The following is a 24,849-nucleotide window of genomic DNA, read 5'->3' as shown; positions in this document are numbered from 1 at the left end:
TCTGATCAGCTTTAGTTGCACTAAAAATGTTTTGAGTGCTAAAATATGATTTGATAGGCGTCTCCATTCATAATGATCAGCATTTTCATGATTGCAAAGCAAAACAGGAGAGGGGGAGGATGCGCAGTGTATTCTGTATAATACTATGTTGCACACCATTTTCAAAAATCGGTATCTTGGGCCATGATATAAATCCAAGAGGAAAGCTGTCATTGACATGATTGATGAAAAAAATTGGGGGGAAAGTAAAAATGCTCTTGCCATGATGAATTGAATGCTGGTGATATCATCACTACTTGATAATAAAGTTTCCACCGAAATAGTTGCACGTCAACCGAATATACTGACTTTAATCAACTAATGGCAGTAGCAATTTTTTTTGATTCATCAGTTACGTCCTTGGTGCTGCTCACTTCAGTCCTGCCGCCTAGGAGGCAAATGATTATCTCAAATTGTCCCCTCAGCCAAAAGTTGTTGATAGGATTTTCTGGTTACTGATGTAAATATGTCTGGTTTAGGAACAACTTTTTTTGGAGGGAACTTTTGTCAGTCAAGCACCTCACTTCCCACGTTAAGAGCATTTTTACTTGGCACCCATTAAAAAACTAAATTTTTTTAGGATTTGGCCCATGGCCTATCTTCGAGTACTCTTTTGGGGGTAAGGGGGGGGGTCTGACATAGAGTCTAATGAAATATATATTTGTACTCTTTTAAAATGCTGTTACTTATTAACCCTTTCGCTGCGGGTGACGTGCATAGCACGTCAAGCCTATCTAGAATAATAATTCACCGACACTTGGTTGCACCCTCTCTAAACACGCCATACGCCCTCGGGATAATTATTTTTTTCCCAATAGTATAGATGGCAACACTTTTGAATACTTCTGACCGCTGCGATAAAAGTAAACTTCATTATTGGTATCGACTGTCAGTACGAGGTGGCGCTGCCCGAAAAATGGCTGCCGCAGCAAAAAGGTTAATAACCACATACTGGTAGTAATAAAATGCTCACGCCAGTTTATAATTACAACAGTTACTTTAGTGTTTTTACCCGGTCAGTTTCATTGTGCATAAGATATAAGAAAATAAGTGTGTTTTTTCAAAGAGCCAGTTCTCAATTTTATACCAATAAGCTTTTTATACATATATGCGTACTATGGCATAACTGAAATCCCTGGGCATTTTGTCGTGGACGATTGTTAAATTTTCACATTTAAAGATCATGTTATTTCATAAAAAATATGAGAATTGATTATTTTGTGTTGTATTTTTGAATGGTATGTTTGTTTCTGGAAAAGTTTAAAAGTGAATTTAGTGGATATTTTGTTTAGACTATATACTAAATTTGTCGGGCATTGTTTAAGTTGGATTTTATCATGCTGTACATTGATTTTTGTACCTCAGCACCCCTGTTGTCAAATAGTGGATTAATCCATGTGAAGCATTTTTTTGGATGGAGTAGTCCATTGTCGTGAACGAGGTATGTTAAGGTTAAGATATTTGGGTTTATTCAAACTCGTGAAAGAAATGTCAACCATTTTATGAAATATACAGGGTGTACCAAAAAATGCAGCTAATATTACCAATGAAGTGAAATAACGAAATACACCATTATTTCAACTCTCTGCAGTACAGGTATTATAGGTTTTACTTTCTTCATCATACTGTTTACTACAAGGCAAAACTGTCCTGCTGTATTTCTTTGGTGCACCCTGTAGATCTAACTGAAAACTATTATTTTACGTTACATTTTAAATCAGAGCTTTAAAAAATATCTGCCCATAGGAGTTTTGGGCAGATTGACACAAACAAGGAGGATAATACTATACTAGATTTTGTCTAGTCAAATACTTTAATAACCAACCTGGTGAATCAGCTCCCCAGCTTTCTGAGAATCATTCAGGCTTTCCTACTGAGTTAGCATAACCTGGGACAGGCCTGCACAAAATAGTTCATGCAAGAGTACACATAACTTCATTTCATTGAACACTCTACAGTCTAGAAACTCAGCTTTAATTGAGAAATGTACTCCCTTCCCAAGGTAGTCCTAGGCAGCAAGCTCGGTAGGTAGGTAAGTTGATTCGACATGGTGCGGGTCCCTTCTCTTCTTTCAAGGTTGAAGTTTCTTGGAAGAAATACATGTACATCTTTCACCAACTTGACTACACAACACTAACAAGTTCCTTTGTTAAAATCTTGATTTGCAGCACTGAATATTTTGTGAAAAATCTCATGCTGTTGTCGGTGTGAAAGCTATGAAATTTTTTGTAATTTTGTTTTGTGAAATGACAACATTGTTGCTTTACTTTGTTGGTTTTTATAAAGGGATGTGAAATATAAGGGTCAAAGAGGGACACCCAATAAGTGTGGCGGTCACATACTGGGATATGTACTGGGATATGTACTGTCCCTTTCTGCAGGAAGAACGCTTAATTATCATACGTGGACTGGGTCTAAGAAAAGGTTGACCTAAATTATTTCTACTGTATTATAAACTAAAAATTATGATTCCATATGTCCCCCAAAAAAGTCATTTGAACACTTAAAGTGTTTTTGGAGTCTGATATAAAACCATACTTTCATGCCTGAATAAAATGCTTGTATGATGATTTTACGATTTCTGGTTCATGAAAAAGTTGTGATGTCTTTTAAAGGGAGACTGTAAGCAGGAGCCAGGTGGGTCAAGTTTAGTTACAAGAAGTCACCAATAGGTGTCAAGTAATTTGGCATTACTCAAACTTAACCTAGGAGTATTCTGATCACTCAGTCAAACCAAAGCCAGTTCCCGCACTGGTTTAAAAATTATAGTTTCCTTAACTTATTCAGCTCCTGAAAACCACCAAGTGGCCCTGCTTACTAGCTTCTACCTGAAATAGCCCCCTTTAAGTGGTCCAGTCTCATCTATGATTTCATTTTGATTATATAAAGTGACTGCCTAGAAATTTCCAGAAAAAATTCTGCAGAAACTGTTCTTTGCAGTTGTGACAAAGTAACATGTATGTGTGACTACTTTATGGGTGGCCTGATGCAGTTTGTAATAATTAACTGTTAAAGGACTATACTTTGCTGTCTTGAAAATTTGCATTAATTTAGCGCCAAAACTGGGTTGAAATCTAACCCTGCACAGATTGATAATAAATGGTCAGTTTGCTCTTGAATGGCTGGGTGACCGCGTTCTGCTAGTGAAATGACTTTAGAATCAGAAAGAGAGAGAATTTTTTGAAATCGCTCTCACATTTATGGTTTGGTATACACCTTTCCAGAAATATGGGGCGCTGAATGTCCGAAATAGTGATGTCATAAGGGGAAACTAGGCCTTATGGTTGAGGGACAATGGAGATAGTCATGGTTGACCAACACACTTGAATGCCTTGAATGACGGACAAGGGGGAAAAAGTTAGTTCCAATGCAAGCCACCAATTTCGGGAAGCATGTATACCACCTTGGCAACAGGTAGACTGTATATCCTTTGAGGGTTATAAATGTGACTTGTTAAAATGTATAATATTGGTATTGGTCTGCTAATACATGTAGCTGGCCTATGGTGTTTTATAACTTTGTCGCATCATCAGGTAACCATATTAACATCAAGGTAGTCAGATGCTCAAGAAAAATTGTCAAAAGCACAAATTGACCAGAAAAAACATCCACTACAAAACTTTAGTATTTTATGGCTGGTTAATTTCTTAGAACTATCTTTGGTAATTGTTTTGGTGCATTTGCCTCTGGAAGTTAAGAATATGAGAGAGGGAAGTGGTCTCTGAATTTAAACAGCCTTATCATACAAAAATTGAGCAATTGAACTGCTGAGCTCAAGGGCCTAGGCCCTCAGAGATTGTCAACAGCAGCAAAATTTATATTGGTGTTAACAAGAATTTATAAAGACTATAAAGATTCTTGTCCTACGCCCACAACAAGTTGAACTACATTCATTTTCTGAACCCGTGACGTCAGAAAATGTGTTAAATGCCACCCACGAGAGCAGGGTCGAAATGACTCAATGCGTCCATTGCGATTGAGAAAAAAGCTAATTTCGTGCTAATCTGCCAAAATCCCAGGTTTACCGAACTGAAATGAACTCAAAGGAGGCTTGTTTTTGGAACACCCTGTAAAATAGATTGACCTTTGATTGAGTATCTTCTTTGAATTCATTGTGCCTCTTTTTGTATGACGCCTTGCAATAATTATCAGGTTCTTGCAAGAATGATAGAGCATTTACTTTCTAGAAAATATACTGGGTGTCTCAAAAACAATTTTCAAAACTTTGAAAAACAACAAAACCTAATGTTCTGTGCAAAGATAAAGAGTGAGTTTCCAAACAATTTCTAGTTTCCATCCCTTATTAGTCCCCCTCCCCTCATCCCCCTCACCCCCCCCCCCCCCCCCCCCCCCCAACACACTCACACCCTAGAAAAAGATAACCAAGTGAGTTCTCAAATCAAAGAGGGAAAATAGCCTGTTTTTGTAAACTTTTGGTTATATTCTCTGAAATCTGAGATCATGTGCTAATATTATTATACAGAGCCCTGAGCTTTGTGATGGTAGACTTTGGTATAGTATACTTTTTACAACTAAGTGGGTATTTTCTGGGATTTTTTACGGATTTTGATGAAAACTGCAAAACGCACAATTTTTGAAATGTGATGTGATATCTGTATGTTGGTAGTATTAAAGATGAATGTTGTATAGGAAAATGATATACAAGTTCGGTCTTGTTTTATTCTCAATGCAAAGCTTTGAGGTAGTTCAAGGAAACCCCAGGCAAGCCCCGTTCCCGCATTTGAATGTCCACATTGTCGGTTTGTTGTGAACCAGTCTGAAGGCAACTAGTAGGAGCCCACTTGGAGATAATGTAACAGAGGCCTGGTAAATCCTCTATTGATAAAAATAATGTTTTGTCTTGTGGAGTCGTCTAGTCTTAAAGGGACAACTTGGGCATGAGATATGTTGGTTTTTCATACAGGAACGACTTCCAGCAGGACCGTGACTTCTCCAAAGTGGACAATTAAAAAATTATTGAAAACTGCAATAAACAGTGCACTAGAATGGCGTGTTCCTAAAAATCCCTAAATATTTTTTTTCTCCCTGAAATGACCTAAAATTGAGACATTTTTTGGCATTTTCTATAAAAATCCCTAAATTTCTCTATTTTCCAGTTAAAACGTCGCTGGTGATTGAAGGTCTTTTGCTTGGAAGTGGAGTGTGGATCTTCCTTTGACCTTTCAAGTTCACCTACTGCAACAACACTGGAATCTTTTGGAATTGTCTTACATGTTCTGTACCATATTCGATCTCTGCTCCCTTAATATTTTGAAGACACACTCCTAAAAATTGACTTACCAGGTTCTGTACCATATTCAGTCCATCTGTTCCCGCATTTTGAGGACACACTCGTATATGCCGACTTACCAGCTTCTGTACCATGTTAAGTCTCTCTTCCCTCATTTTGTCGGCACACTCGTAGATGTTGGTGGTGCCAGGTGATCTTGATGGTTCAGATTCTGAAGACCTACAAGCCGATTTCCAAGCAACTGCCAGCAGACACTCACCATTTCATTATTTCATCTTACATGTCTAGTCTTATGCTGAGTTGCAGAGTAAGTAGCAAGAAACGCGCATATCCCAGGAAAGATTATGTACTTTAGTTGCAGCCAAGTCCAGAAGTATATCGGTTTTGGCAGTTATGGACCGATAAGGAACCGGCCAGAAACCGATAGTCGCCTCGTGTATTGCGCGGTTCGCAAATCGACAGCCGCGATGACCAATGGAGATGACCTAGATTTTGCAGTACACGAACCAAAATAAATTACGTTACGGACCTAGGTCATTTAGTGTACTGACCGACATAACATGCATCCTCGCGTCCAGATCAATCTAGAATCTGCATCTGCTTTTACCTACGCTATTCTCAACGCTTTCTTGATTTGACCTGGAATCGGGGTCGACCACGTGCGTCCCATTTTAGGAGTCGGTCGTATCAAATTTCAACATCTTGCGAATGGACTCGCCGCTATAAATCATCTAGGGCTATTTATCATTGTCAAAACTTTCTCGATCCCAGCGCTTTTGATCTTCATACTTGCCGTGGAAACTTCTTGGAGGGCGACAAACTCGCCCCAGTGTCATGCCGAAATTTAAAAATTTCAGAATTGTAAGGAACGAAATCTGCGCCTCTAGTGTCAAGATTGGGAGGGCGATTGCGCAGTCCGCTGTTTTGATCAATCAGCTTTCGCTGCTGATCATGACGTCAGGAGACAGCTGTCAATTAATGAGAGACTTTCCTTCTCTTTTGTATGGATTATCCATATCTAGTAACGGTAGTTAAATAATGAAAATTTCGCCCAATTATCTGAGATAAAATAATTTTGTTGACAAAAAAGAAGTAAAAACCGCAAGGCGCAAAGACTGGTCACTCCAGAACGTTCTCCACAGCGGACAGAGACTGGAGATGCAACTAATCAATATGCAAATAAACACCTGTTTCTTATCATAATGATGTGTGCCTCGGAGTAATCAACCTTTACTCCCATTTTGCCAACTTGGCCCATACTGATGAGATACCACTGACTCGGCCGCAACATTACTGTGATTTTGTCCGACCAATTCTAATTCTTTTAACCGATAGCCTTTTGCCGTTGGCTGTTGGTCGGACAGCACACGTCATCCCTTTCCCACAACTTACTCTTGACATCAACTGTCCGGCATCCTGAACCTCAGGCCAACACTCGGCACTTACGACCGAGCTCATGTAATGTGTGCGAAGGGATGAGCACACGACTGACTCTTGCTTTCGAGCATGTCAACTGTGCACCAACTCATTCACTCGCTCACTCCGGCAACTTGACATTTCTATGATGTCAACTGTGCCACCACATCCCTCCAGGCAGTAGGCCCTTCGGTCCTAGCCGCCTGCGCCATTAGCACTCTGCATGGCGGCTATGTACAACATCCATCCAGCTAGTCCGGCCTCGGCCCCTTTGCCATTTGCCTCCATGATTCTCCGGATGGCACTGGGACCCAGTACAGTGACATTTTATCCAATATTCTTTGAGGCTGTTGGAGAGGCTTCTTGTCTTAACAGTACCATTCTGCCCCCTCTAAGGCATACGTTGGTAACTAATGAATTGACTGCGAAATGAAAGCTGGTTAAACACAAGGTGTTTATTCTTCAGTCTTGGGTTTGGCGGAGAAAACTAATCTTACATAAGTCCCAAAACAATATCATATGTCTTTATGGCAATATTTATTACTGGGACCCAGTCCATGCAGTGACGTTCTATCCAATATTCTTTGAGGCTGTTGGAGAGGCTTCTTGTCTAAACAGTACCATTCTGCCCCTCTAAGGCATACATTGTTAACTGATGAATTTACTGCGAAATGAACGCAGTTGACCACAATGTGAATAATTCAGTCTCGGTTTCACCGAAAAGAAGGCGACATGTTATTATTTGATAATGTATAATGATCATGATAATTTGGAGACCGTGTGTGGGTGTTTGATCCAACATACGTTGATGTGATCGGAGATGGAAGTTTGCCATAGTGCCTTAAAAGGTAGGCTATAATAAAGTCAGCATTAGTATGCAACCTGGTGCTATTCTGATGGACCATATGGCCAGGAAAACTTAAGTGGCAGGTCTCTATAGTCTTAATTCAAGTTGCGATTGTCCAAGGTAAGGTAAGTCTTGCTGAAAGTTTATTGGAAGGAAATCTTGATCTTGGCGTTCCTGAGTTTGACTTTTAACTTGATCAGTCTCATGATTTCATGATTTTAAATTCAACAACCATTGAAATGAAGAAGAAGAAGAGCCACATGCATCAATTTCAAAGTATTGGTAGTTCTTTTCTATGAACAGCAAGGAATCCTTTTGGTTTGTAGTCAATGGTGGTGGGTAGCAGTGAAATGGCAATATGAATGTACATGTGGCACTTACTTGTGCCATTCTAACCCGACAGCCTGTTTTTAATCAAAATTCTCCATCTTTCCAGAGCCAAAAACAAAGACCTTCACTTGCCGAAGTATCAGACTCTAGTCCAGAAGAAGCACACCCATAACCACATGATCGAGAGTAGTAGTTACTTACCATCATTGTAAGACTATTTTGATAGATTGTGAGAACATTTTGCCAACTTTCAATGTAACTGAAAGCGAAATCCCCCAAAAGATCTTGTGACTGTCCTTGCTTGGATATCTTGTGCATGGGGATGCCAGTTGTGGAATCTTCCACCCAGCAAACTGCATGCAAGTTGTCGCAAAATGATAATCGTGGATCTAAAATGAGAACCCAGAAGATAAAAAATCTATGTGACTCACTTTTGCTTGAGCTGTTCAACCTGATTGGAGACTTCTCGTGGTTTCTGCACGGACTGCTTCGCCAGCTCGAGGGCCTCTTTTGATGTCTTGATAGCTTCGTCTGCAACCACCACGATGGCCTTTGAGGACTTCTCTTGCCTAAAAGAATAACACACAGCTACGTTTTAGTCCGACTATCGCATGTTCTGTGCAGCAACAGCTTCTGACCTTCACGCTTCAAACTACCACTGGTAACAGAAGCTGTAAATAGTCAAGTTCGATGCGGCAAATAGGAGAGGGTCACTGGTCCTGGATCTAAGTGCTCCAGATGGCTAGAAATCCTCCCTCATGGCTGCTAGTTCAGGGCATTTTGGACACTCTGTCGTATGTCACATCCTTCGAAGTACAAGGGACACACGATCTGCACCCTCGCAAGACGAGTTGCCCATACCAGGTAATGCCAAATCAGTTACCCCCAAGACTAACACTGGAGGAACAGGGTTGTCCGCTTCACTGCCCATACTCCCAGCAGTTTGAAAGTCCTGTGAATGTATTAGTGTCTTTTTCTCTCAAGGAGCTGCATTGGACACTGTGAGGTGTCACATCCTTCGAACTAAAGGGACACAGCTCATGTGCCCTTATCAAATAGCACTTCAGGTTAGTTATAGCTCAGTTATTTGTTTCATATCAGGTACCACTCAAGAAGTACTCGAGTTGTGTTAGTTTGAGGAGATGATATGAACAAACACCAGCAAATGCTTGGTCTTCAAGTGACGATTGCGGTTTACCAGTTACTCTAAGCACGGGTTACTCTGGGCAGAGATGGGGTGTCAGTGTCTCTCTCAAGAGCGTACAGCGGACTGTCTGCAGGATGCCTCATCCAATACTAAAGAGACAGGGCTTTTAGCACCTCTGCAGGAGCCTCATGGCCTAGTGGTTAACACTGCTGGCCACCACGCAATAGGGCCCGGGGAGAACCCAGGATCGTATGTCTGGATGAACCGGCGTGGCTTTCAAGGAACTACAATTCCTGGCTCTTCGCAGTCCTTCGAATGAGACTCAAAACCGAGGTTCCTTGTACCTGGTGTCTATGCCAGGGCAAGCTAAGACCCCACCAAGTGAGAAACATGAGTAGCTTGCGTGGACTCCATCTCTCTCGCCAAAGTCGGACCACTAGGCCAATAAACCCAATTGGCGCCTTACCGTAGTGGCACGCAGGATACGCTCATCCCGCCTTGGAGGAGGATTACTCGGAGATTACTAGGAGAATGACCCCTCCAAGTGCAGAGCGAACGCTGAAGAAGAAGAAGCACCTCTGTAGGGATAACCATACATCGTAAGGATAGGATACAACACAAGTTTGAATGTCCTGGAATAATTCGCGTCTCTTTACGAGACTAAATCGGACGCTCTGTAATGTCACATCCTTCGAACTCCAGGGACGCACAGATACACACATTGAGCGCCAGTTATTTTCCGTGAGTAGTGGAGAAATGGGACTTTGTCAGTAAAATTTTTTATTTAGGCAGATTTCGCAAGCCCTCACGAGCGAAGATGAATGAAAGATGGTCTGTGGTGTCATGAAATACTGCTTAAGTTCAGTTACGCGATATTCGTAAATCGGCTCAGTCATTGATACCATGATGACTATACAGCTGTAGGAAACCAGACAGAGCTCTTCAGAACTGTCGTCATACATAGACGTTGGTCTCCGCAAGGCTTGGAAAAACTGTCTCTTCTTCTCGATAGTCAACTGCTTACATACCAGTTGGCTATCTCATCCGGGGTTGAAACGGGATGCAAATTATTAAGTTACGGTACAGACTCTGGGCTATTTCGTCCTTGACCGCGGCTGTGAGGTATTTTTGGTGAAGAAGGTGCATTTTGTAAGTGCATAAATCTCACTTTTCGAGAGTGTCCCCCACGCTGAGAGACCAAAGGACAAGAGACAAAGGCTGATGATATGTCATTCTGGATTGAAACGGGATGCAAATTAAGTTAGGGTACAGACTCTGGGCTATTTCGCCCCTGTCCGCAGGCGCGAGTTATTTTGGTGAGTAAGGTGCATTTGGTGTCGTTTGGTAAGTGCATAAATCTAACTTTTCGAGAGTGTTCCCACGCTGAGAGACCGAAGGACAAATTAGAGACAAAGCCTGATGATATGGCAACTTTTATTGGGCGAGTATATAATATATACTACAAAACTTAGAATTAGTGGCCGGCATACGGAATCAGAAAAGGCTGACCGTAAATTGTTGCACGTGAAGAAAGTGTAGTGTGTTAATCGAACTTGTTTGGAGTGATCCGCACACTTATTGACCGAAGGACAAGAGACGAAGGTTATGATATGACAACATTTATTTGGCAAGTACATGTATATACATATGAATAATGCAAAACTTGGAATACAATAACACAACGTTGATACTGCTGACGCCGCTTGAGCCGCTTGAGCAAGCGTATCAAGGGATCAGTTGTTGGGTCAGTGCGCATGCGGGGCATGGGATGGAGGGTGGTGCACTGAGTGTCGATAAGGATGGGGGGGGGGGGGGGCAAAGACAAATGACAATAGCATAATAACAATTGAACAATGTACAAGTCGTAAGTAACCGTGACCGCTTTCAAGATGGCAAGAACGGATTGCTAACCAAAACAATGACATATTCTGATAACACCAATGGAGCATTCTCTTGTACTGTATTTTAGCCCAAAACCGCCCAATCAAAATGGTGCGGAGACTCGATTGACGTTTATTGTCTTCAAGAGGAAATTGATCTCAAAACTGATATGGGCCTAAAGTATAAATAATATCCTACCTAAAATATAGGCCTTCTGTTAAATTAGGCCTGCCTTAAGAAAAAAGAAAGGAAACCTACAACCAATTCCTCTTGAAAACAAATATGTAAATAAGGCTCATCCATGCATCATTTGAATGAAACAATGTCGAAACACATTTTTGCTGTGATCAAGAAATAGCTCCATTGTTGTAATGTTGCACTTCTTGTGCTGTAAAATAGCTCATATACGGTAAATGGATTGCCACATTGAAAACGGAACAAGAAATAGCAATATTCTGGATCAGCGAGTACATACATGAAGTGCTATTGAATTCAGGAATAAGCACATATTTTGCAAGGTTCACTTTTAACAAAGAGTAACAATGTTCGATGTTTAATTTTCAGGGTTGAAAACAGGTGAGTGTCAACCCATTCTGAGCCAACAGCATGAATTACAACAGGAAAAGGGTCAATTCCGTTGGGAACTGCTGTTCCCTGATCATGGCTCTTGACCACTGGCCTGGAATAGAAAGGGAAGATTTAGATACCAAGAAACATTGAAATATACAATTTAAGAAATTGAAGTATTAGATCATTTTTCGTGACGTTTTTGAAAAAAAATCTATTCTAGCATATCAGTAATAATGTCTATACACATGTTTATGTCTGTGACAGCCTCGTTCGCACTAATAAGATGAATCAATTCAATTGAATTGTCAGGCAATGGTGGTCAACCTGCCTCGGGTTTGTCCCAATATCAGTCACATGATGACGGACCTAAAGCCTCATTTCATCAACTGTAGCCAGCTTATCTAATTTTATCTCATTTACCTCAATTGTGTTCCACAAATCTGGCATCCTGAATATTTATCTCTCAGAAGTGGCCTCGGTCGCGTTGGCTCGATTCTTGGGACGGGACAGCGAAACCACACGAGATGGAGCAATCCACCTGAAAAAAATGGAGACAATTCGAATGCTGCTTCAGTGAACAATGGGCGATCTGTTCAGGAGACGTCTTTCAAATCGCCCATTGTTTCATAAACGAGAGCTGAACAGACAGTTCCAGCTACTCTTCGCAGATTTCCTTCTCCCAATGCATACATCGCGTTTTGTCTCGACCACAGTTGCATAGCTATTTACTTTAAGGTCACGTGCAGGTCTTATTGGTAATTGCTGGGGTGAAACTTGGTACTGCGGGACAGACTTACATGTCCACAAAACGAAATGTCACTGCTGGACTGATTTACAAGTCCACAAAACGCAGAATCGGACATGGACATCATTACCCTAGCAAGAACCCAATGTAACCCCACAAATAGGGCCGTTTATAATGTTTAAGACATGTTTATACAATAACAATGCTGAAGCTATTGCCTGCAGTGACCTTGCTAATGATTTTTATGTGGGAGGGGCCAGGGACCGTGACTGTTGATAAAGTCCTCACGATATTATGTTCGTCAACAATGGGGCACAGACTTTCAGATATTTTCCTGACTGACCTATATTACCAGTACAGTCCAAAATATATTTCTTTTTTTTGACTGACCTCTATTACCAGTACAGTCCAATATCGTTATATTCTTCTTGACCGACCTATATTACCAGTACAGTCCAATATATATTTCATTTTTCGTGACTGACCTATATTACCAGTACAATCCAATACATATTCTATTCTTCGTGACTGACCTATATTACCAGTACAGTCCAATATACATTTTATTTTTCGTGACTGACCTATATTACCAGTACAGTCCAAAGATACTATTTAGTCTGTATATTATTCTAGGGCTGGGGTGGGGGATGGGGAAATTCTCCAGTGACAAACTTTTTGATTGTCATTCTGGTAAAAAAAACACGTCCAAAGAAGATATTTATTCTCATAACTTTTAACAATGCTCGAAAAAAAACTTTTAAAATGTTCATGTGGCGAGTCGCCAAATGTACCGACTATACCTGTGGATCTAAATATATGTATCATCATTGAAATCCTCAGAGAAATAAAACCAAGACAAAAAAGGGTTCCATGCCCTTGGTTTCCATGTACCGCGAACGATGCTAACGATAGGATTTAGCTGACAGAATTTGACCACATGAACCCCTCCCTGTCCAGAAGACGCGGGGGTCGTCAGATCAATTTGAAACCGCCATGGACATCACTTCTTCCCCCTCACAAGTCGGTCGCGATGACCTCCATGTGCAAACCATTTTGGCTGTGGATGCCCTGGTAACCCATGTCGCCTAACCAGACATAGCGCGCTGCCTGACTAGAAGTTACCGCCTCTGAGACCCAGGGTTGAGACACTGGGGTCTGCCCCTAGCTGACAGGTGGCTGGAGATCCATATCATAGAGCATACCAACCGTACATAACCGGCTGGACTGGTACACCCTATCAGGCTCAGACTCCCCAACGGAGTCTATTGAGCGCAGCCGCAGCGCCAGTTAATATGGATGGATTTACGTCGTCAAATAACTGTCGACCTGATGAGCATTCGTTCACGGTACATAGAGTTTATCGGGGTTGGGGGCGAAGAGACAAGACCAGGAACTCCTATGGGGTCGCGGGCGCAATGCAACCCGAGGAACGAGATGCACCCAAAGTACAAACTCGAAAATAACTGGCTCATCCTTCGCCATAGGTGTCAAGTATGTACCACTTATACAGACAGGCGTCGTTAACGTTGGGTAACACCTCACAAGGAGCAATACCAAGCATTTTTAAGACCTCATATTTAGCTAAAAGGTGTGACAACAATGATAATATATCAGATCCAATACCAGTCCCTTGACCAAACCCAACCATTTCTTAAAAGTTCAAAGGACGTCGGGGCTTCTGAAAGAAAAAAGAATTTGCCATGACCGCTACGGTAGATAGATCGAAGTGATAGATGGGCTAACTGTCTATCTGAAAAGGGCGGGTAGCGATTTTTTTGTTGTTGAACCTTTTGGGCACTATAGTGTACATTTGTAAAGGGACTTTCAGCCAATCAGATTTCGACAAATACATGACGTCAGAAGTCTTAGAAACTTTAGAGCAGTTGGTGGAGCGCTCGTCAGAAATGGCAGAATACGATGTTCGATCCAAAGGTCGTGAGTTCGAATCCGGTTGTGGACAACATTTTTCTTTTTCTTTTTTACTCTTTATATTTTATTTTTATAATGCGTTTCTTTTCCCTTGTGATTTAGATTTTAGATATTTTAGTTATTTCTGCTGCCTGCAACATACCTACAGAAAGGACAATAACAATAGCCCATCTCCATGATCCAAGGGATAGTCCTTCAGATTATCATATTGAGCATGAATATACAATGAGACTTGTCTCATGTGAATGGTCTTCCTCCAGTAGGGATATGTTTCTCTGCAATGAGACTTGTCTTTCGATACTGCCTCGTGTGTATGGTCTTCCTTCAGTATATTTTGATACTGTATGCTTCAAATTTGATTAACAAGCACAAAACAATACAAGCTTAATTCTAAGTTTCATGATGACGCCCCGATGACGACACAGATTTATCAGATTCTGATTGGCTGAGAACCTACAAATGTACACTGTACTGCCCGAAAGGTTCAGAAAAAAATTTCGCGGGCGGGGCGATTAAGCAGGCGCATACAGTTAGATATTTAAATGGTAACAAAATGGCCGAAATTTATCTTCGCAAACCATCTTTATACTTGTATAGGAGCTATAGGTAAAACTCAATGGTGACGAGATTATTAATGCTCCCGAAAGATATTTTAAGTAGCCTAAGTCTTTTGTTTGCTGCTGGTTTGCTACGGCTTTCAGCAACTTCCTACCGACGGCACAAGGATATCTTTGAAAGCCACCACGTGACCGCAGGGCCAATGCAATTGTGTCATTATTCACATTTATCATCTACGTGACCACGCGAAAACATACTTAAAGCTGACATGCATGCATAAAAACCCAAACGACAAAGATAGAAAACACAAACGCCCGACCACCAAAAGACAAACTGCACTTGAAACATGATAGACACCCAGCGACAGGTCTCACTTGACTGCACAAACACAAGTTCATTGACGAGACGGGTCACAGAGAAAGAAAAAAATAAGAAGATATTCCTCGAGCGGGTTCGAACTCGGAACCCTCGCCATTTCATCCTTTCCGTCTTTTCTAATTTGGCCGTTAGGGTTTTTATGCATGCATGTCAGCTTTGGAACGAGTTTAGAATCCCCGATCACATCCCAAAAAAAGGTCATCGGTTGACTAACCAAGCACCACTGTTCAATGGATTTATAGTTGAATGCGATCAAACTACGTCATTTCCGATCGGGGATTCTAAAGTTTAGCCCATATGATAATTACCTCCCTCTAGCCTTTAGGATTTAGTGATCACCGAGACGATTGGTAATTTCTGCCATGTCTTCATGTAAATGTCTGAACTACTTCAATTGTATGCCTTTTCTTTCTGATCCGGTCAAGGTCCTCATCATACATATCACATGTCACAGTATCAAGGGCTGATTGGTTCAGAGATAGAATGTGTTATGAGCACGTGACACATTGCGCCAAGCAAGTGGCGTGTGACGTCATAAAACATGGCAGACATGACCGATCGTCTCATTTTCTTGCTGCCAGAACGATATAGTACCATAGATAGGGTATGGGTTAACAGTGTCCTCCTTTCAAAGGTCGGCTGAGCCGGCCGACTGTGGAAATAATTATTCAGAACAGCAGTGGCGGATTTAGGGGTCCCGCATGAGTCATCCCTCTTTGATATTTTATAACACCTCTCCTCAAGAACCCTCCCCCTCATTTTCAGGATTGCACCTTCGGCTCTATCATGAATTCTTATTGGTGGGGCAGCGCCCCCCCCCCGCTTCTTTCCCAAATTTCTTGATCCGCCACTGCTGCAGAGATGAGAAGTTTCAAAAGAATACATGTATGTGCGATCAAGGAAGTTTCGATAGAGAAAAATAACTCACCATGGTGGTGTTCACGTCGTATCTTGTGATAAACCGGTTGGGCAGCATTGGGTGTGCTAGACAGGACAACGTGTCTGGCGTCTGCAAGAAATGAAAATGAAAAGATAAGATAAGATTGTACATTGTATCAGACAATAGTCGCAAGATTTGGGGAGAAAAAGTTGTAGAGAAATCAAGCTGAACTCACCAATGCCTGAACCAGTGCTTCGACTTGGTGTCGACACAAGTGAACGCTTGTGTTCCCAAAACCGGTCTGTCATACCAGGAGCACAGCCAAATTCAACGCCCCCCGTATTGAGTACGTTACGTCAGAGAGGTTACCAAACCACTCATCTATTCAAATTGTGATTTTCAATCAAATTCATTGACCCATACACGAAAATGCTCACGATATAAAGCTGATTGGTCAAATACTGAGGTCACGGTCGGATGAACAGGAGTCGGACAACAAGTGACATAACTTCGCGGAACTTGGCTTTTGTGGTATTTTTAAACGAGTCTATATATACGTGACGTAACATGATTGTTGAAATTTATGGCCAGTATAGTATTCACACATGGTTTTTTTTTCAAGTTTGCGCACAGAGCGATTGAAAGTGGTCCGTTTTCGCGTACGTTGGGTGGTGAAAGTCCCTGTACAACTGTACACTGTACTGTCCGAAAGGTTCAGGAAAAAAAATTCGCTGCCCTGCAATCGATGTCTGGTTGTGACTTTGTCTTTAGTTTATGTAATTAGTTGGGTCTGTCAACTGTGCAATGAATGATGCTGCCCTAACCATTAGCATTATCAATGTCGTGTGGTTTGAAGATCTTCTTCTGCCACAAAAGAAATGATGACACTTGGAAAATTGGTTGCGACTGTCCCAAACGTGTCTTCGTAACATCATCTGACGCCACAGGGCGGACAAATGACTGTCCCAAACGTGTCTTCGTAACATCATCTGACGCCACCGGGCGGACAAATGAGGAACTAAGGAATCCAACATGTCAGCCTCCATGGTAACAAAAGTCCTTCGAAATATTTCATCTGAAACACTATTTTTATCGGATTCCTGAGCCTCAAAGTTCCAACATATCGATTCAATACAGTTAGTAATATACCTAGAAGTCAATGAGACCAATTAAGAAACCGAATATTCTGAATAGACTCTGTTTGTCAGCTTTTCTTGTGGAAAATATTTGCTTTTGTGTCCACTGCGCATTTCTGTGTGTAACGTGTACATGTATGCACAATGACAATCTATAGTATAGTTTTGTATGTGGTAATACTATCTTGGGTTTCACATTGTGTGGTGAAATCACCTACAATGCCAAAGGGAGACCATAGGCAGACGCCAGGTTAAATGTCCATATTATTACACCATTCCGCCATATCATGATATTACAATACATCTTTAAAATCATGAATAGCCATAGGCCGTCACGTGGTACTTATTGCTTATTAATTATTTAGTTTTACGGTTTCGAATATATCATGCATCTTTTTACAGGGTCAAATATTTTTCAACCGCAGAAAGTAATTAAGTGACAACATGTATGCGGTCAAGAAAAGTATGATAGGAATATCATGTAGTTCCAGCTTTCTTGTAGTGTAATATATAACCTTTGATAATAGGGCCTACCTGTGTCGCTGATGTAGCTAAAATTTCGACAGATTATCAACTTGGCAACTAATTCATAACACATCCATATTGTTCTAACAATACAATAACCACCCTAATACAATCGATGTACATAAGTAAATGCACCACAAAGGGTAAGGGCAGCAGTAGCACAGTAGAAGAGAGTCGGCCTCATGAGCAAGAGGTTGTGGATTCGACTCCCGACGGAGTCACTGCTTGGTAATAACATGGTATCCCAAAAAGCGCTTCGAGCAGGGAACCCTGGAAAAGTGCTTTTAGAACTCAATATTAGTATTTATATTGTATTAAGGGCTAAACAGTGGAGGACATTGATTCCACTTGTCAGTTGAGCCAGGTTGAAGTTTTTCAAACTCCAGTGGACGTGTCAATTCACTCCAAAAAAATTTACGAGGAGGCCAAGTTGACTATTAAAGGAGGCCTTTCATTTAGGATTTAAAAGTAGACCGAACATTGCGTCACTCTGACAGCCGAGGGCTATACTCTGAAAAGTTCATTTCACAAAATCAATGAGTTGTGGAAGTTGAAATGATAAAATAATTTGAAAACCAGTCGGGACAGAAATAATGGTTGATCATTATTGGCCTTTGATATCCGTTCTATTTCTGTAGGAGCTATTACTATAGTCCGTGAGACAAGATTGAGAGTGAACACGTGGAAGAGAGTTTGGGTCACGTTAGCCGTGATTGGTTATGTCCTCCTGTGGTATGCAGCGTTGTTCAATCATCGGCCTCGGGCGGTGTACACCCTGCCGGACCCGGCGGTTATCACCAACACGTTGGGAGACGATTCACAGAAAGAGTACTGTAGGGTAGATCTCAATTCATTAAGTAAGTAGTAGAAAAGACTACAGAACATATACATGTTAAACACAAAGTTATAATTTTTAAGTTGAGGTGTTATATGCCCAATGACAAGTTGATAATTGTATATGATTATAATACGAGGGTAGGCCTACATGTAAATTAATCTTGCCTAATTTGCATCTCAAAAATTCAAAACATAGAATAAGAATAAGAATGAATTGATCAGTTTTTACTTTTGGTCTCGGATAACACGAATAACAAGGCTGGCATCTGCAGTGAATCACAGGGCCATACTAAAAGTTACAGGGATACAATTTTCCCAGAGGTTTAATTCTGATGCAGGAGAATATCAAATATTGAGACAAGCGTACATGGTCGACTAGCACTCCCTTTAGCAGTTGTCCGCTGCTGCGGTTGTCAATATAAATAGAAAAGTTCCTAAATCTAAAATCTGTTAAGATAGCCACAAACATGATATGATAACCTATGATAACCTCTTTCAGGTAAGTGTGTCACACGCCAAAGGAAAAAAATATACATTTCTATTCTTTTTTTTCCAGCGTCCCAAAACATTGACATACTTGAGGACCCAGAGTATGACGACATCGTAAAGTCAAATCCGCAAGTCCAGAAGGGCGGTCATTGGGCGCCCAAAACTTGCTTGCCATTCCAAAAAGTAGCAATAATCATTCCATACCGCAATAGGTGGCACCACCTGAAGTTACTGCTGAAACGTTTACATCCTATGTTAGAGAGACAGCACATCGATTATAGGATATTTGTGATAGAGCAGGTAAGACATACTATGCTAAGGTGTAGTGGATTGGATTTTTGTCATTGTCAAGCGTGCAATCTGGCCATGTAAATCATGGCAGGTGATTAACAGAAAATGATACTCATCTGTTTTTGAGTACAAAAAATTACACGACTGCTTGTCTTGGCCCGGAAGCCCATGTGACGGCAATAAACTTGTATGTTTTTTTTTCTTATTTTGTCTCGATTGCTCATTTGTTTTTTAGTCCGGTACGAACTCCTTCAACCGCGGCATGCTCATGAACATCGGATACGCCGAGGCATTCCGTTACGGCTCGTTCAACTGCTTCATCTTCCAAGACGCCGATCTCCTTCCAGAGCACGACCGCAACCTGTACCTATGTGATAACGAGGCGAGGCATTTAGCATCCGCTATAGATGAGATGCGATACCAGTAAGTGTCGAATATAAACAATGACGAAAAGCAGAACAAAATGTTATAGCTAAATTTGATTGCATTCAAAACGGTTTATATCGTGACAGCGGATTCCTTACTCTACACCTAATCAATGTGATTATAGCCTCTCCCCTTGTTTCTGAAGTTTCTTTCAGTTTTCAATCAAATTTAAGGATCGCAAAGCCTCGCCCGCCATGGCATTTCCTCATTCATCAAAAATCCATTTCTGATCTAAAGCATCCACCATTCGTATGCTAGAGGTTCAAAATTGGTGTCGATGCTGTGCAGAAAAAAATGACTTTCCAAATTAGTGAGTTTTAACTCTAACTTTACTTTCACTTAATAATCTAATTGAAGATATATCTGCTTTGGCACTGAAAGTCCAACAGGGTTTCCCCTTATTTTCAGTGTGATGTACTACAACAATGCAGGTGGCGTCATTGCCGTCAATAAAGAAAACTACATCAAGGTGAATGGCTTCTCCAACAATTACTGGGGCTGGGGCCAAGAAGACGATGATTTTTCAGCAAGGTGAGGGGAATACTAGTAGATATCCTGAATTATGAGTAGTCCTACAATGCTGAAAAAGTGCTTTCATTCGAAGAGTTCATCGCAGATGAAATTTATCAATCCATTTTTGCCATTTTGAGAAAATGGGTTCAAAGTTCAAATTTTACAATGCGTTGCACCTTCAGTTGAAATTTATTGCTGCCTTCTTTTAACAGGACTGAAGCTGCTGGCCTAAAACTGACCAGACCGCCAGAATATATTGGTCGTTATAAAATGGTGCGACATTCCAAGGCTTCTAAGAGTGATTCAGGGTAAGTGAGACACAGTGTCCAGCATGGGTGTTCCCTATTCTTTCCAAGTGAACACCCTTTTCCTTTCGCTGTTCGGTTTGTTTAAAGCCCAAGGTTAACTCTGACGGGCAAGGCTGTTAATCTATGTTTTCATAAGTCAGCTGTTGACGGCCAGGGACATACATCTACGTTTAACTTTCAGTTCTCAAATTCTTAGTCTTTATGAATTCTTACTCTAATACCAAAAACTCATTACTTCAAACTATTGGTGAGTTGGGATGGCACGCACTGTTGCCAAGTAGGGTAGAATGGGATATTTGTATCCCTGGTTTAATTGTAACCCCTGCCTATGATATTGATCGATATCCCCATGCATCAAACAATGCAGGGGCTACAAATACCCCATTCTACCTTGTAACTGATACTTGTTGTTGCTGGTACCCAAAACATATGTAAGCCAGTTTAACTGCTCCTCACTTCTTTTGCAGGCCCAATTATTTCTCTTACTGGCGAGCTCGATGGAAAACCGATGGCATCAGCTCAATCAAGTCAGTCGGTTACAAGGTCTTATCAGTGTCAGAGGAGCCATTACATACAAAGATATTAGTCGATGTGGGCGATCCGCCCAATCAAGAGGATGTCATGGAATCTTTGAAGAATCAGAAACCGGAATCACTGCTCTGGTGGGTGTTTGACCTGGGATTGGAACCATTTTGAATCAGCTAGTTCAGAATGTGTAAAAGTTATTGTAAACCAATAAATGTTCGGGATGGTTCTATTTTCATGATTTGGGAGGCAACTTCCACTCTGATACATTACCGTTTAAATTTCGGCAGCAAACGCTGAATTTAGTCTATACCAAAAAAGGGGGCTCAGAAGGTAAAAAACTGACATCTGATGGTCAACCGGTGTGTTATTGGACATTTATTTTCAAGTAGAAAAAGCCAGAGCCCCTGCTGTGAACCCTTGGGCAAGAATCTGTATCGAACCTAAATTTGTTATGTGTGAAGTGGTATAACTGAATCAGTCGAGGAATTCATAAAATCCTTTTCATTTTCAGGTATTTGAAGTTCTACTTGCCTTGAAAGAGTCATGTCTGGTCAATTTATAAAGTGAAGGCGTCAGTACAGTGGTGTGAACCAGGCAGCATTTTTGCCAGCCGTGGTGTGGTGCCAGTCACATGGCTGGGTCTCGATGTGAAATGTGCGTTTCCACGCCTTTGTGCAGTATTAAAGGGAAGCTATGGGAATAAATTGATGCAGCAAAATCAAATATTTTTTATAACAAATACATACCAAGTTACATGACAAACAAATACTCTACACCAAGGATATGATGAATATTCCTAGATAGTGCAGAAAATTGCATTGAATGGGCAGTTTGCGGGGGTAGCCATGTTTGTTCAAATCTCCCGGGCGAATGACGTCATGGATGCAGTGGGGTTTTTTCATCAAGCCGAGTACTACTCGTTTCCACTAAGTTTCCACACCTTTTTCTGCCCTGGTACCTTGGCTCAAACGCATAGGGAACTAGACCTGCTCGTTCTTCTGCTGATGCACGGTTGTAATCGAAGGATTCATCGCCAGACGTCGACGAAGAACCCGAAGAAATCGAAGAACTGTCATCTGTCATTCCAAGCATTCGCCATTGTTCGAACAGCTGATTGTCACAATGGCTGCATCGATGACGTCATTGGCTCTCCGTTTGGAGGAGAGACCAGATTAAAATCCACCAAGATGGCGGCATACTTGATTCAAAAATAAGCAATTAAAATCATCCATTTCACTCATTAATGTTTGTTTATTTATAAAACCAAGAGCCACAGTTGTTTTTAAGAATACGCAGTTTACGTAGATGTTAAGGTTGTAACTGTTGGTCGAATGGGGAATCATTCCCATAGCTTCCCTTTAAATGTAGTTGGCATGGGAGGTTTTTTCATGCGAAGTGATTCAGACATTGATTTATAAAAGGAGGGCTGGTCCGTTGCAGGGTCTGTGTGTAGGTGCACATCTTCCATGCATGGAGCGTCAACCGACTGGAGCCTGAAGAATTGAAAAATCATTGCGACATCATCGCAAAAAGATGCAATTATTTTTGCATGCGGCAGCAATTTCAATTACTCGTCTGTAGGTGCGATAATCTTTACAGAACCAGGAGATGGCTAATTCTTCGAGAGAAACCTCAATTTGTACATATCCAAGAGAAGAGTACTGTTAAAAAGGGTATATGTAGTCAGGCGAGTGCATTGCAGATAAGTCTAAGAAAAACACCCAAATCATGGCTTTATCTTGTGACAAATCCCCTCTGTTTGTCTGTGCACTTGATGCAGACAAGTGTTTTTGATAGCATTAGGCATGAAGGATTATATTTCAAATTGCTTGATAAGATACCTGAGTGTCACGGGTTTCTTTTACGAAATTGGTGTAGCAGATCGTCTACTACAGTCAAATGGAATGGAAAGTATAGCCAGTCATTACGAGTATTGCAGGGTACCCGGCGAGGAAGTATTCTGTCCCCATACCTCTTCAACATTTTCTTGAGTGATATGTTGTCACTGGTTTCCAAGACTAGGAGAGGTGTGAGTATTGAATGATGATGAAGAGTAGAATTCTGTAGCGTTTGCGGATGATTTATCTCTATATAACCTAACCACTACACGCGTACTAGATTACAGGCACTTATTAATGTTTGTAACGGTCAAATCAGTAACATGAATGTGCTACAGGGCAATCTTATTAAACAATCTCTTGGCCTCAGTAGAAAATGCCCGATGACAAACCTGTTGAGAGCCTTGGGCATCCCAAGTATAGGTCGTCCTCGTGAATACCGGTATTATGTACCATTTTGAAGAGGCCTCTTGGGGTGCCATTTTAAATAGGCCTCTTGGGGTGCCATATTGCATGTATCATAATTGGCTATTTATACTCCATGAACAGTGTTATCTAAAAGTTATTGTATGCACAGGTCATCATAGTCGTTGGCTAAAGATCTGTAAGCCACACCAGCGGGTATTTCTAATGTTTTGTTAGTCAATGTTCCAGGGCAGCATGGGATGGGAAGCAGATTGTGGACTCTCTTCGATCATTCCTCCACTCCCCTACCTCTAATAATGGGAGCACTGAATTGGCCCTGACGAGGCTTTTAATTAAGAGTTTTAAAAATCTACTTGCCATATTTTATAAATGTATAGCCCTGACCAGGCCAGGTGTTTTCTTTAGTTATGCACATGTACCATTTTATGAAATGTATCATATATATGTTATTTCTCTTTTACCCAAATATGGGGTGCAATAATAACATTATTATTATTAGTATTAATGTCTTATGTTACTCTTTGAGAACATCATCCCTTGTATTGGACAACTGAAGACACCCCCCCCCCCCCCACATCCCTATTTTGGCAGCTTGCTTTGTGACATAAAGTAACATACTGTGTTGGCGTATGAGAGGTCTCTTCAACCTGTAAAGGCCTATGCAACATACGCACCTCAACTTAATGTTTCAGCCAGAAATCTGGAAAAGCAGGGCAGAAGAGGGCATAGTCTGAAAAAGGCAGGGTGTGTAGTGGGTTAATTTGAGGTAACAGGTTCGTGAGAAACAACTCTTAAACAACTTGGTTAATCTAAGACTAAATTGAATCTGCTTTATTATCCACAAACATATCATATATGGGTTACAAATATGTACAGGATGAATGCAATTACTCTGATTGGTTCAGAGAAAGGGATTAAAATCAGGAATGGTAATTAAGTCGTCTCATTGACTGCAAGAGGGAGGAGCTTAGCGGCAAGCTGCACTGCCTTATGTATGCTGACGATATTGTTATACTCTCAGAAACTGCCAGCGGTCTCCAAAAAGCTTTGAATGGCTTGAATAATTTCTGCTCCTCTTGGGGTATGACTATAAATGTTAAGAAGACAAAAGTTCTCATATTTAATAAGGCAGGAAGAATTGATAAATCTGTCTTCATGATTGGTCAACACCAGCTGGAAAATGTTGGTAAATACAAATATCTTGGTATTACTTTTCAAGCCTCCGGCGTTTTTGCTGAGGCAAAGCGTGATCTTCATAACAAAGCCCTTAAAGCTTTTTTTAAATTAAGGCGTATCTTTAGCTCTCAGCTTCCAAATGTCTCAACCTTACTCCATATATTTGACCACACTATACAGCCAATACTTTTATATGGCAGTGATATTTGGGGATGTTTTAACCCTATGTCCTCAAAAGTTAAAAGAGAGAGAGAATTTAAGATTGATAAGGGATTCGAAAATCTCCCCTGTGAGAACCTTCACATACTGGGTGTTAACACAAATGCCACAAATCTGGCCGTGTATGGCGAGTTGGGCAGACATCCACTGTATTTAATGATAGCCA

The 24,849-nt window shown here is 41.0% G+C and overlaps 2 protein-coding genes across 5 annotated transcripts in view; one reads left to right on the top strand and one right to left on the bottom strand.

Moving 5' to 3' along the window:
* Positions 1 to 10,630: 10,630 nt before the first annotated feature.
* The window catches only part of LOC135499318 (uncharacterized methyltransferase YdaC-like), a 29,322-nt gene continuing 15,103 nt past the window's right edge, over positions 10,631 to 24,849 (bottom strand). The window contains exons 1-5 of one of the 4 annotated variants that reach the window (XM_064790052.1): positions 16,207 to 16,339; positions 16,020 to 16,100; positions 13,872 to 13,904; positions 11,902 to 12,019; positions 10,631 to 11,590 (exon numbers count right to left, since the gene is read on the bottom strand). In XM_064790052.1, the coding sequence (XP_064646122.1) occupies positions 11,404 to 11,590; positions 11,902 to 12,019; positions 13,872 to 13,904; positions 16,020 to 16,100; positions 16,207 to 16,279 (492 nt within the window). In that variant the 5' untranslated portion in view covers positions 16,280 to 16,339 and the 3' untranslated portion in view covers positions 10,631 to 11,403. Of the gene's footprint in view, positions 11,591 to 11,901; positions 13,905 to 16,019; positions 16,101 to 16,206; positions 16,340 to 24,849 lie in introns of those variants that run through there. The other 3 variants (XR_010449291.1, XR_010449290.1, XM_064790051.1) reach the window with 3 other exon arrangements.
* LOC135499712 (beta-1,4-galactosyltransferase 1-like) lies at positions 17,005 to 23,789 on the top strand. Its single transcript, XM_064790649.1, has 9 exons — positions 17,005 to 17,107; positions 17,510 to 17,570; positions 18,271 to 18,489; positions 19,026 to 19,258; positions 19,485 to 19,672; positions 20,084 to 20,206; positions 20,401 to 20,496; positions 20,964 to 21,158; positions 21,536 to 23,789. The coding sequence occupies exons 2-9, from the start codon at positions 17,552 to 17,554 to the stop codon at positions 21,558 to 21,560; spliced, it is 1,098 nt and encodes a 365-aa protein (XP_064646719.1). The 5' UTR covers positions 17,005 to 17,107; positions 17,510 to 17,551; the 3' UTR covers positions 21,561 to 23,789.

Source organism: Lineus longissimus, chromosome 15, assembly GCF_910592395.1.
Source record: "Lineus longissimus chromosome 15, tnLinLong1.2, whole genome shotgun sequence".
Classification (NCBI taxonomy): domain Eukaryota; kingdom Metazoa; phylum Nemertea; class Pilidiophora; order Heteronemertea; family Lineidae; genus Lineus; species Lineus longissimus.
The sequence above is the reverse complement of the archived record's forward strand: the minus strand, read 5'-3'. Positions and strand labels throughout refer to the sequence as shown.